This window comes from Nylanderia fulva, unplaced genomic scaffold (genome assembly GCF_048542155.1).
Source record: "Nylanderia fulva isolate GAGA-0341 unplaced genomic scaffold, ASM4854215v1 Scaffold21, whole genome shotgun sequence".
Taxonomy (NCBI): domain Eukaryota; kingdom Metazoa; phylum Arthropoda; class Insecta; order Hymenoptera; family Formicidae; genus Nylanderia; species Nylanderia fulva.
The window spans coordinates 3,493,512-3,505,782 of NW_028190275.1; the positions used below are offsets into that span (position 1 = coordinate 3,493,512).

Consider the following 12,271-nt stretch of genomic DNA (forward strand, 5'->3'; position numbering starts at 1 on the left):
TATTGATACTATATTCATGTAAAAAAATTTAGCTTGATATCTTAAAATTTGCGAAAATTAAAAAATGCACACTTATAGAGGCCTTCATTTTTGCATTTAAATTTATAGCGTTTTTTGCAAAAATTATATATATATAGTAATAATTGATAAATTTATATCTTTTTTATTTTAGTAGATTTTTGGAACAATGATTTTTTAAAAATATTATATTCATTCAAAGTCGTATTAGTAACAACCAATATTTCGATATAAATGGCAAAATATATATTTATAAAGACAAAAAATGTTAAAACACAAGTGAAAATTTTTTTGTTCACGTAAATAAATTAAAAAATCAAAATAAAATTTAGTAAATTAAACGTAATTTTTTTTTTTCAAAATAACGATAGTAAGTTAAACCGCAAGCCGGGACAAATATCTATCATTAAATTTAAAAAAAATTATCATCATATTGAGAGTTTTCCTCATTGTTATCGATTTTATTAAAATTTATTCACGTAAGTTTCGAACACAAATTCAATTTTTTATTATTGTCTACTGAACAAGTTTATATGTCACCAACATGATTTTTTTCATAATTTCTGTTTCTTGACCAGTGGTAAAATCTTATTGTGAAAATAACTAATAGAGACTTGTTATATAAAGGCCAATTATAATATTGCAAGCAAAATGTCATTTGCAAAATTTATTATTGCATATAGCTGCCTGTCTAATCAACGTAAATAGCACATTTTTTTGAAACGCCAATCGTATTTTTCTCATTAATCACACATAATTAATAATTTATTTTGATATAGTTTGCGCTAATTAAAAAAAATATTAAACAAGACATTTTAAGATTTGATGGATCGTTGATGGAAACCCGGAAGATTTTCGATGCGCACGATCGTATATATAGTGATGCCATACCTCGACGAATGAGAGCTTCAGTAGTCGACTAGAATTTATTTCTTGTACGTCCAGAAGGTGCAGAAAATTCGCTATCTGAAGTTTTAGTTATTGTAAATTTCGGAAACATGTTTCGCTTTTTCTTGGCCGTCGCGGCGCTTTTCGTGCTGATCGACGCACAACACAGGTAAGTAAAAGCACACATTATGTATTGCATTATATATTGACATAATAAATATGAAATTTATAAAGATCAATCTATCTCATAAAACATAAATAAATTACATAAATACAATTAAAATTTAAATCAGAGTTTAACAAAGTTTTATCACAAAGAAATATATTTATTAATAAAAAAATAAGAATAGAACGATTTTCACAGAAAAGATTCTCCGTGAATGATTCATCTTCAGATAAAACTCGCACTTTTGTTTCTTTATCGCTATGTTCTTACTGTGTTTTTAATAATAAACTATTAGATATATTTTCTAACGCGTGTCAGCAAGTGAATTATAGAAAATGAACTGTTCCTTCTTATTTATTTACGACACTCTCTTTACAGATATCACATTTCTACTGAATATAGTCATCTCATTTTGATTTACTTTTTTATATAAGATATTGCAAGCAACGTTATTTTAAACTAAAAAGTTTGTTAAATAATAATGACTTAAAAAACTAAGTCATAAATTAAATAATATATTTCAAATATATATACAATGTATAAATCATATAATTTAAAAAAATATCGGCCTAATTAAATTTTGTCACATAATTATGTTTAAATCTTTTGTATTTGTACTGAAAATATATAAGTATAATAATTTTAATTTTTTCAATAATTGAACGTATATATAATTTTCTCATGAATTATACTATATTTTTTTAAATAACTGCTCTTTGTATCAATAAAAATATACATACATTTATGTGCATATGTTTCTCTGTGTGTACGTATGTAATAAAAAATTCTTAATATTATTTTAAGAATTCCATTGCACAAGAAGGATTCTGCTCGAAAAGCTTTAAGGAAAGCTGGTATTGACTTGAAAGAGCTTGAATTGGCCAATGGAAATCCTTCATCAGAAAAATTGATCAATTATGGCGATGTTGAGTATTTTGGTGTTATCAGTATCGGAACTCCACCACAGAACTTTACAGTAATAATGGATACTGGTTCCTCAAATCTTTGGGTACCATCGCAGAGCTGCAGTCGTCATAATAGGGCTTGTCGTAAGTATCTTTTAATATTATACATAATATTAATTATATGTTCTGTATATTTGTATATATAATGTTCCGTTTATTGAGTACGTTTATTCTCCTGATTTTTCGGATGTTTCTGCATTTCTACTGGATGTTAGAGTAGGTGTAGAAAACACAATGCATTTTTTATATATTTTCTTTTGATGATTGGAACAGATGAGAAGCAATTTTGATTCTGATAAAGTGAAAGAATTTTGGGATCCCGTATTTATACTATAGTATATAATGACTATAGTCAGAGTCAGCATAACATAAATATGTTAATTTTTATTCGTATTATTAACTGAAGATAATCCGAAGCGAGACCAAAACATTTAATAATTTTTAACTATAATAAACAATACCTAAGAGTGTTTAGAAGTTTTTCTTGAGTCTTGTGTATCTCGTATTTAGCTTTCATCATAATTTTTTTATTAACCAAAGTTGACGTAGAGTTTGTTTAATTTTATTGAATTAATATTATACATGTTATAAAATTCTCATTCTTTATTATATTTTTTTAAATAAAATCTTTTGTGATTTTTAAAAAAGAAAAATAAATACATTTTTAAGAATTAATATTATTAATGATGCAATATATTACAAAGCCAAATTTTTCAATTTGAAGGCATAAACTTATTTATAACTCATTCTCTAAAGATACAAACAAATCTTGATAAATAAAGATAACTCATTTTCGGATCTATATTTTTCTCTTGCATTCATTTATTTATTTTCCGTAGGGGGGTTAAAAAAGGGGGTATTGAAATTAAATCTCAAATATGAGATTATTTCATATTTTAAAATCTTGGCCGTGTCCAAGTAAAAATTTGGTGCCTTGTGCACCGGTATTTAATTCTAACGGAAAATTATTTAGTTTCGTTAGGATAACGCATTGTCATCCGCGATTTGGCTCTTGTTGCCCGTCTTATACGTTAAATTTATATTTATATTACAGAGCCTTGTTAAAACTCTTATAAAGATAACTCAATAGTTAAATAGGCGAATATAAGTATGTATATATGTATACATATGTATATATTATGTATATAACGTGATTTAAACAACTATATTTAGATTAATATTAAAAGAGAAAATTTTCATTTTTAAAATCTCCCTAATGTTATTAACGTATGATATTATTTACTATTTTTTACAGAATTGCATCATAAGTATGATAGTAAAAAATCCAGCACATATATACCAAATGGTCAGTCGCTTAGTATTCAATATGGCACTGGCAGTCTAACTGGATTCTTATCTACTGATGTAGTTAACGTGAGTCATCATTAAACACACAATCCAATTCAGTTACAATTGTAATTTATAAATATCTCTCAAATATTTATATTGTTAATAATAATATATATGATATTTTAAATCGGCCAATAGAGCCCAAATGCGAAAAATTAATTCTTCGGAACTGTATCTCTTGGTTTGAGATTACTAAGTTCCATATATAAATTAATCTCGAACTTACATATAGAGAAAATAGGCGAGAAAGTTAGTTGGTAAGAGCAGTCGCCCGGAAAGTGAAAGACGCGGGTTCGATTTCCGCTTCAGCGACTTTTCGGACCTATATTTTTCTCGCCTATTTTCTCCATATGTAAGTTCGAGATTAATTTATATATGGAACTTAGTAATCTCAAATCAAGAGATACAGTTCCGAAGAATTAATTTTTCGCATTTGAACTCTATTGGCCAATTTAAAATATCATGTATTATTCTTAATATTGAGAGCTGATAAAAATATTTCTTATTTGATTTATATTGTTATTCTTGTGCATCGTGATATTTTATTATTTTAATAACAATTTTATTACAGGTTGCCGGTCTCAATGTTCAAAAGCAAACTTTTGGGGAAGCGGTTGAAGAACCAGGCAACACGTTTGTTTATGCACCGTTTGACGGTATCTTAGGCTTGGGTTACGCTTCGCTATCTGAGGATGGAGTGACACCTGTCTTCTATAATATGGTGGCACAAGGTCTAGTGCCACAACCTGTTTTCAGCTTCTATTTGAGTCGGTTCGTATCTTCTTCACATATACTGTGTCTGTCTAAAAGTGTCTTCAATAATAATAATATATTATATATATGTTACACACATACACACACAATAAAAAATATGCAATCTGTGTAGAAACCATTCAGCCGTGGACGATAGTGAATTGTTATTGGGTGATATCAATCCAAATCATTACAATGGTGACCTCTTTTACGTTCCTGTTTCCCGACAAGCATACTGGCAATTTTCTGTGGATGGGTATGTTATTTTCTAAATTATGCTGATCATATTGTAACAATAAATTATTAATATTATAATTCTGTAGAATAACAAGCGAAGGTCAGACCGTGGCGTGTGATGGTGGTTGCCAAGCTATTGCTGACACAGGTACCTCGCTCATAGTTGGACCATCAGACGATATCGACGCTATTAACGAACTAATTGGAGTTGATTCTTATGGAACCGTAAGTGCACAATATTTTTTACAATAGCATAGTTTTCTATAGAAAAATCATAAAATATTACTGAATGTATATTTGTTAAATTAATATCCGTTAATTAGTAATTTAATATTTTACTTTGCTCTTTACTCAAAGGTGGATTGCGGTTCAATTGATGAGTTGCCTGTAATTAATGTTGTTTTGAATGGTCACTCATTCCCTCTTAAACCTAGGGATTACATTCTTCAAGTGAGTATTATGGATCGTAATAATATTTATATTTAAGAATATGAAATTATATTGTATACTTAATTTTTCACAGGATGAGTATGATGGCGAGACAATATGTGAAAGCGGTTTCTCGGGATCTTATGATGATCTTTGGATTTTGGGTGATGTATTTATTCGACCTTACTACACCGTATTCGATTTAGGAAATAATCAAGTGGGATTTGCTCCGTCGAAATAAATATCGATTATGCCTTGTTTTGGAATCATACAGCTAGATCTAAATGACAACCTTGCGAATATAATTAAGTAAAATTATTTTTCACTATATTTGATGCTTATTGTTTCGTAATTTTCAATTATAATTATCCATATGTAGTCCATCATAAGTGGATATATGTGATATATTGAAAAATTCAATTGAAGATATATGCGATATCTTCCATTAATAATTTGATATATCTATTGTATATTATCCGAAATAAATCTGTTAAAATAAAAAATATTCTTTTTGTATACTCTATATGATGATATTTTATATAGCAACCCTTCAGTTTTATTTAAATATATCATTCTCTTTCTCGCTCTTTTTCTCTGTCTTTATGTAGATATTATTTTTTTCTTATATAATAATAATTATATAACAGTCAATAATAACAGTACTGTATCACAAAAAATTCAATATGTTTTATTTTGCAATTAATAATGATAACAACAAACCATTTTTTTCTTTCTTGTTAATGTGTTTAATTAACTTTTTAATAATATTTCTTGTGATTAAATTGTTAATTAAATTATTACTTCTCTCTTAATATAACAAATATAAACATATAAACAAATTATGATTAAAAAAAAGTAAATATTTTAAATATCTATGTATTATTCTTTTTACAAAATTTCTTATAGTACTCTTTCTCTGATTTACATTCTACATAATAAAAACATGGATAATGGACAACTTTATGAATTCTGTACAATTTCGAGCTAAAAATCAATGTTAATGTCCCTGTAAAACTAGTTTAACATAGCAACCCAGTCATTCGTAACAAATTTTACGATTGCAAAATACTCGAAGGCCAAATACATCTTTCATTTCTTCTTTAAAAATTTGTAAAAATTCATCATACTCAAATTTGTATTACTATTCTATCAAGTTTAATGCTATTATGCACGCAAAGCAAAGTTATATTATTCTTTGATAATAAAATCTCAAAAATTGCGACGCATGCATGCAAAAATTATTATTGCAATCAATGCATAAAAAATATATTAATTATAATTATGCAATGCATAAAAATTCAATATTTAATTCTTTAACAGTAAATACGAACGAAGAAATCAAATTTTCTACAAGAATCTTTTGTGATTAAATATCTATGCTTTCATTAGACTCACGCGAAACTCCATACCCTTCTTCTTTTATGGCAATAGAACACACTGTATTTGATTCGTGCTTCAAGCTGCCAGATTTTCTTCAGAGATGTTTGAGCTTATATTCTTGATGAAATATTAGAACCAGAACGGAACGGAACACAAAGAAAAAATTTTCAGACGAAACATGTCTGAACGCATTGAAGGACGCCAACAAACTTTTTGAAATTTCATACCCTATACATCCATCACGCTGCGCGGCTCGCGCGAAACTGATTCTCGTACGGGGTATTGCGAGCGCGGGACTGATGGTCACATGACCAGTGGTCACGTGACCAGTGGATTCAATGATCACGTGATCACTGATCATGTGACCATCGGTCCCGCGCTCGCGATACCTTGTACTAGAATCAGTTCGCGCGAGCCGCGCAACGTGATAGATATGTGGGATGTACTAATCGTCGAATTAAAATTATGTACATAATACAATTATGTACATAATTCAACGAATTAAAATTATGGTTATATTTATTTATCACCAAGCTGAAAGATTAATAGTTTGACAGTTATAAAATAAATAATAGAAACAACAATGGCGCGCGCTTGTATTTAGTATCCCTAAAAAAGGTACAACGTTGTTATTGCGTTTATTAAAAAAAATTGCATCATCTTACGATATATATTGATCCAAAATATTAATTTTGTAGCAAGTATTAAAAATATTTCATAACACTGATATAAATATTATATCTACATAAAAGTTTTGTTTCATCATCTCATTTAATTATTGTTTCTATAATAAATAATAAAAAACTAAAATGCTTTCCGCAAAATTTATAAAAGCGTTTTAATTTAATAAATATAATTATCTTTTATTATAAATGTATATGTCTAATTTAATAAAAGTTTAATTGTATCATATATGGCAGGTTGCTGTGACAGACTTGTAGTTGATTAATTTCTTCAGATCAATCACATCGGACTCAAGAGTGTTATCTTCTCCTAGATTTGTTTCATCTTTGTTCAGCGATTTCACATGTACGAAATTAGCCAATGCTAATTGATTTATTTTAAATTATCCAAAGTCGCATGAGAAACAGAATATTTCAATAAAAATGGTAAAACAAGGCAAGAATATATAATTATAATAAGAAAAAGTGATAAAAATACGAGTGGACAGTTTTTGTTCGCATAAATAAGAAACGTAAAATACTAAAATTTTTCAAAATGTACGACAATTAGTAGCTGAAGTGAGCCGAGATAAATGTTCATCATTAAATTAAAAAAAAAATTATCACGTGTGTTTTTCATTGTCAGTTTTATTAAAATTTATTCACACAAGTTTCGAATAAATATTCAATTTTTTATTATTGCCAATTGACAAAGCTTCTATGCCACCAAAAATTTTGACATAATTTGTGCCTTAATCTGGAACATTATATGATGTTATACTTTATTGTGAAAACAACTAATAGAAACTTGTTGCCAATTAGAAAACAGTAAGCGAAATGTCATTTACAAAGTTGTTGCACAGCTATCTGTCTAATCAACGTAAACAATATATTTTCTTTTGAAACGCTGATCGCTTTTTCTTCATTAATCATATACATTTAATTTATTTAAATAAACATTGTGCTAATTAAAAAATACGTGGTATTCTTTTTTTAGTTTTGATGGATTGATAAAAACTTATCCGGGATTTTTCACACGTGTCCTTATATATACACAAGTGCGATATTGTATATATAACGGCGCCGTCTATTGATGTGCAGTTAGTAGGAGCAACTTTATTTTATTATAAACAATTATATTTTATTTTTTGTTTGTGTTTCATTGTAAGGTAAAAAATCAAACATTTAAATTTTGGCGATTTAAAGTTTTAGTCGCCGAAAATTTCGGAAACATGTTTCGTCTTCTCTTGACAACTGCAGCACTTTTTGCGCTGATCGATGCGCAGATTCAAAGGTCAGTATATATTGCAATATATGTATACATTTTGAAATTATAGAAATCGATCTTTCCTGACTACATCTGACTTCTTGAAATTTACACGAGACGTAGATATGATTTATTTAAATTGCGATTAAGCAAAACCCTATTACAAAAATATATTTTTGTTTAATAATAAATAATAAAGAAATGGAAATAGAGAGAGAGAGAGAGAGAGAAAATTTTTGAAAAAGAAATTCTTGATAAATTCGCGAAGTTCGCTTTCGTCTACTTTATCGCGTTTCTAAATGAGATTAGCATGAATGCAATTGAAACATTTAATTGTAAATTTAAATAAATCTTTTCAGCTGTAAATAAGTAAATAATAGATAAATAAAGATTTGCTTTTTTTCATTTCTTTATTTGTATATATTATTTTTAATATTAAATAGTTTTCAGTTATATAAATTATTTTTATATACATATATTGTATTATATTTTATATACATCCCAAATAAAACAGAAAATCAAAATAATATCATTTTGACGTCATACTGATTAAACTTGGAGTTCAAATTTGGTTAATATGACGTCAAATTGACATTATTTTAACTTTTCTGTTCTACTTGGGATAATAAGATAATATATATTAATTTCTGCAACGATTAAATTTGTACAATTTCCTCATTATATATATATATATATATATATATATATATATATATATTTTTTTTAATATCTGCTACATTAACAAAGATATAAATATAAATATATAACAGAATGTTATTTATGATTTTTTAAGGATTCCATTATACAAGATAGATTCTGCTCGTAAAGCTTTAAACAAAGGCAGTATCGACTTGGAACAGATTGATTTGACAGTAAATACTACTTCATCACTACAATTGACCAATTATTTGGATGCACAGTATTATGGTCCAATTACCATCGGAACTCCGCCACAGACATTTTATGTAATTTTTGATACTGGTTCCTCAGATCTTTGGGTACCATCTATTAAGTGCAGATCTACCAGCATTGCTTGTTGTAAGTAACTTACTTATAATTGATATATATATATATATATATATATATATATATATGTATATATAAAATATGTATATGTATATACAAATGATTTGATAATTGATTCACGTCCACTATAATTGTAAGTACAATAAATAACGATATTTATGATATTTACTAAAAAGGCTAACTAGATACGATTTCAAGAATTAACATTACCGTGATAATGTATTTAAATATTATAAAGACAAAAACTTTATAATTTGCACGCACAGATTTATTTATTCATAGATTTAGTATTTAATCAAGATACAATAAATGAGCTTTAATATATCAAGATATTTTTAAAAAATTAAGACATGTATGCATATATATATATATATATATATATATATATAATACAAGAAATTATTTTTTAAATCTTTCTAATATTACTAACTTATAATATTACTTACTATCTTTACAGTATTGCATAGTACATATGATAGTTCAAAATCCAGCACATATAAAGCAAATGGTACTCAATTTGAAACTCAATACCATTCGTATGGCAATGTGACCGGATATTTATCTACTGACGTAGTGAATGTGAGTAATTATATTGAACACACTATTCAATTCAATTACAATTGCAATTATAATTTATAAATATCTCCTAAGCAATTATACATATTGTTATTTTTGTACAACGTGATATTTTTTATTTTTTAATAGTGATTTCTTTATTATAGGTTGCCGGTCGCTCTATTCAGAAACAAACATTTGCGGAAATAACTACTGAACCAAGCTTAAAGTTTATTTTCGCAAAATTTGACGGTATCTTGGGTTTAGCTAATTCATCCACAATCAATGGAGTGGTACCTGTCTTCTACAACATGGTGCAACAAGGCCTAGTGCCAAAACCTATTTTCAGCTTTTATTTAAATCGGTATTTTTTTCGTGCATGTTTAAAAGTATATATTTAATTTTATATATATAATTAAATATTTATTTTTTATATATAATTATATATATATATATATAACTTGTGTGTATTTTACAATATTTTTTTCGTGCATGTTTAAAAGTATATATTTAATTTTATATATATAATTAAATATTTATTTTTTATATATAATTATATATATATATATATAACTTGTGTGTATTTTACAATATACATATAAAAAATATACAATCTATGCAGAGACCCTTCAGGCGCGGTAGGTGGTGAATTAACATTAGGTGGTTCCGATTCTGCTCACTACACCGGCTCGTTCACATATGTTCCTGTTACTCAGAAAGGAACCTGGCAATTTACTGTGGACCGGTACATCTTTTAATTTTTAAATTATATACTAGTTATGTTCCAATAAATTAATTTAATGTTTATCGTACTGTATAGGATCAGAATAGGTAAAACTAAGGTCCAAAATAAGGTCAAAAAAGCTAGAATCTTGTGCCCAAATAGTTGTCAAGCTATCGCTGATACAGGTAGCTCACTAATAGTTGGACCAACATCAGATATCAATATTATTAACAGACGTATTGGAGCTATTAATAATGGTTATGGAAGTTCAGTAGTAAGTAGACAATTATACCTCTCACATTTTTTATAAAAAATTATAAAATATTACTGAAATATAAATTATTAATATATATAAATTAATATGTATTATTAATAAATAAATTTAATATTTCTTTTCGAAGGTAAACTGCAATCAGATTTCTAAGTTGCCTATAATTTATTTTATTCTGGGTGGTACGCAATTTCGCCTTACAAGTAAGGATTATATCATTCAGGTGAGCATTATGGCTTTGATAATCGGCTTAAATTATTAAGTTTAAAAAGCTGACACTCTCTTTATGTATTTAATTTGCAGGACACTGCGGATGATGGTTCCAAAGTATGTGTTAGCGGTTTCTCGTCATCTGATTCACCAGTTTGGCATTTGGGTGATGTATTTATTAGCCGTTACTATACTCAATTCGATATGGGAAATAATCGAGTGGGATTTGCTCCATCGATATAAATATCGATTGGCTTATTATTTTGAAGTTATACTGTTAGACGTTAAATGTTAAATATAAATAATAATCTCGCAATTAATTAAATAAAATTATTTATAGCGTTTGATACCTTATTGTTTCATAATTTTTATTTATAACTATATTTTAATTTAAAAAATATATGCGATGTTTTCTGTCAAAAATTTGGTATATATATAACTTTTAATATACATATATGTATAATACTATATTAATAAGGTACAAACATATTCTTTGAATACAAATAAATCTGTTAAAATAAAACATTTTCATTTTTTTCATATACCCCATATTATATATATATATATATATATATATATATATATATATATAAGTAAATAAAAAACTTTTTTAAACTGCTGAATAATTAAATTACAAAATAAATAAAATATAATGTAAAGTTTTATAAAACAAATTTTATAAAAATAAAATAAAACGATTCATCAACGTTTTTATATTTTTGTATTTTTTGTAAATATATACAGTAATATATTTTTGATCTTTTTTCTTTCAATTAATTTTTAAAATATTATTTTTTAATATTGACTACCATTAATTTAAATAAGTCACGTGTAGGAAGCAATACTAAAATGGAGCAAAGCATATTTATAAAGACTAAAAAGATAAAAAATAATTTTTTTTTGTTCACATAAATAAAAAAGAAACGTAAAATAAAAATGTTTTAAAATGATAATGATGATCGCAGCTGTGTGTATTTCAAAAGCCATGACAAATATGCATTAAAAAAAAAATAATATCATGTCATATATTGTGTGTACTTTGTAATTAGTCTTATTCAAACAAATTCATCTGCACAGGTTTTGATAAGATAGAAACTTCAATATTTTTTATCGCCAAGCAATAATAAAAATTTGCATATCGCACCAATATATAAATATTTTTACATAATTTGTACATTAAACAATACACGAAACTTTGCTATGAGAACAACTAATACTAATACAAAACAAAAAATCATATTTTGCAAAGTTCATTGTTGCGTGGTTGCCTGTCAAATCAATGTAATCAATATATTCTTTCAAAGCTCTAATTACTTTTTTCTCATTAATCATTTGATGATTTATTCAAATACAAGTCGAGCTAATTTAAC

At 26.6% G+C, this 12,271-nt stretch overlaps 2 protein-coding genes across 2 annotated transcripts; both read left to right on the top strand.

The window, feature by feature from the left end:
• The first annotated feature begins 912 nt into the window (after positions 1-912).
• LOC114939912 (lysosomal aspartic protease-like) lies at positions 913-5,329 on the top strand. The gene is made up of 8 exons (XM_029314353.2): positions 913-1,075; positions 1,877-2,121; positions 3,293-3,411; positions 3,959-4,158; positions 4,274-4,396; positions 4,464-4,602; positions 4,735-4,827; positions 4,901-5,329. The coding sequence occupies exons 1-8, from the start codon at positions 1,017-1,019 to the stop codon at positions 5,045-5,047; spliced, it is 1,125 nt and encodes a 374-aa protein (XP_029170186.1). The 5' UTR covers positions 913-1,016; the 3' UTR covers positions 5,048-5,329.
• Positions 5,330-7,910: 2,581 nt separating this feature from the next.
• On the top strand, positions 7,911-11,424 carry LOC114939909 (lysosomal aspartic protease-like). The gene is made up of 8 exons (XM_029314351.2): positions 7,911-8,142; positions 8,909-9,153; positions 9,599-9,720; positions 9,864-10,060; positions 10,319-10,441; positions 10,517-10,694; positions 10,822-10,914; positions 10,995-11,424. Exons 1-8 carry the CDS (start codon positions 8,081-8,083, stop codon positions 11,142-11,144), a joined length of 1,170 nt encoding a protein of 389 aa, XP_029170184.1. The 5' UTR covers positions 7,911-8,080; the 3' UTR covers positions 11,145-11,424.
• Positions 11,425-12,271: the final 847 nt, after the last annotated feature.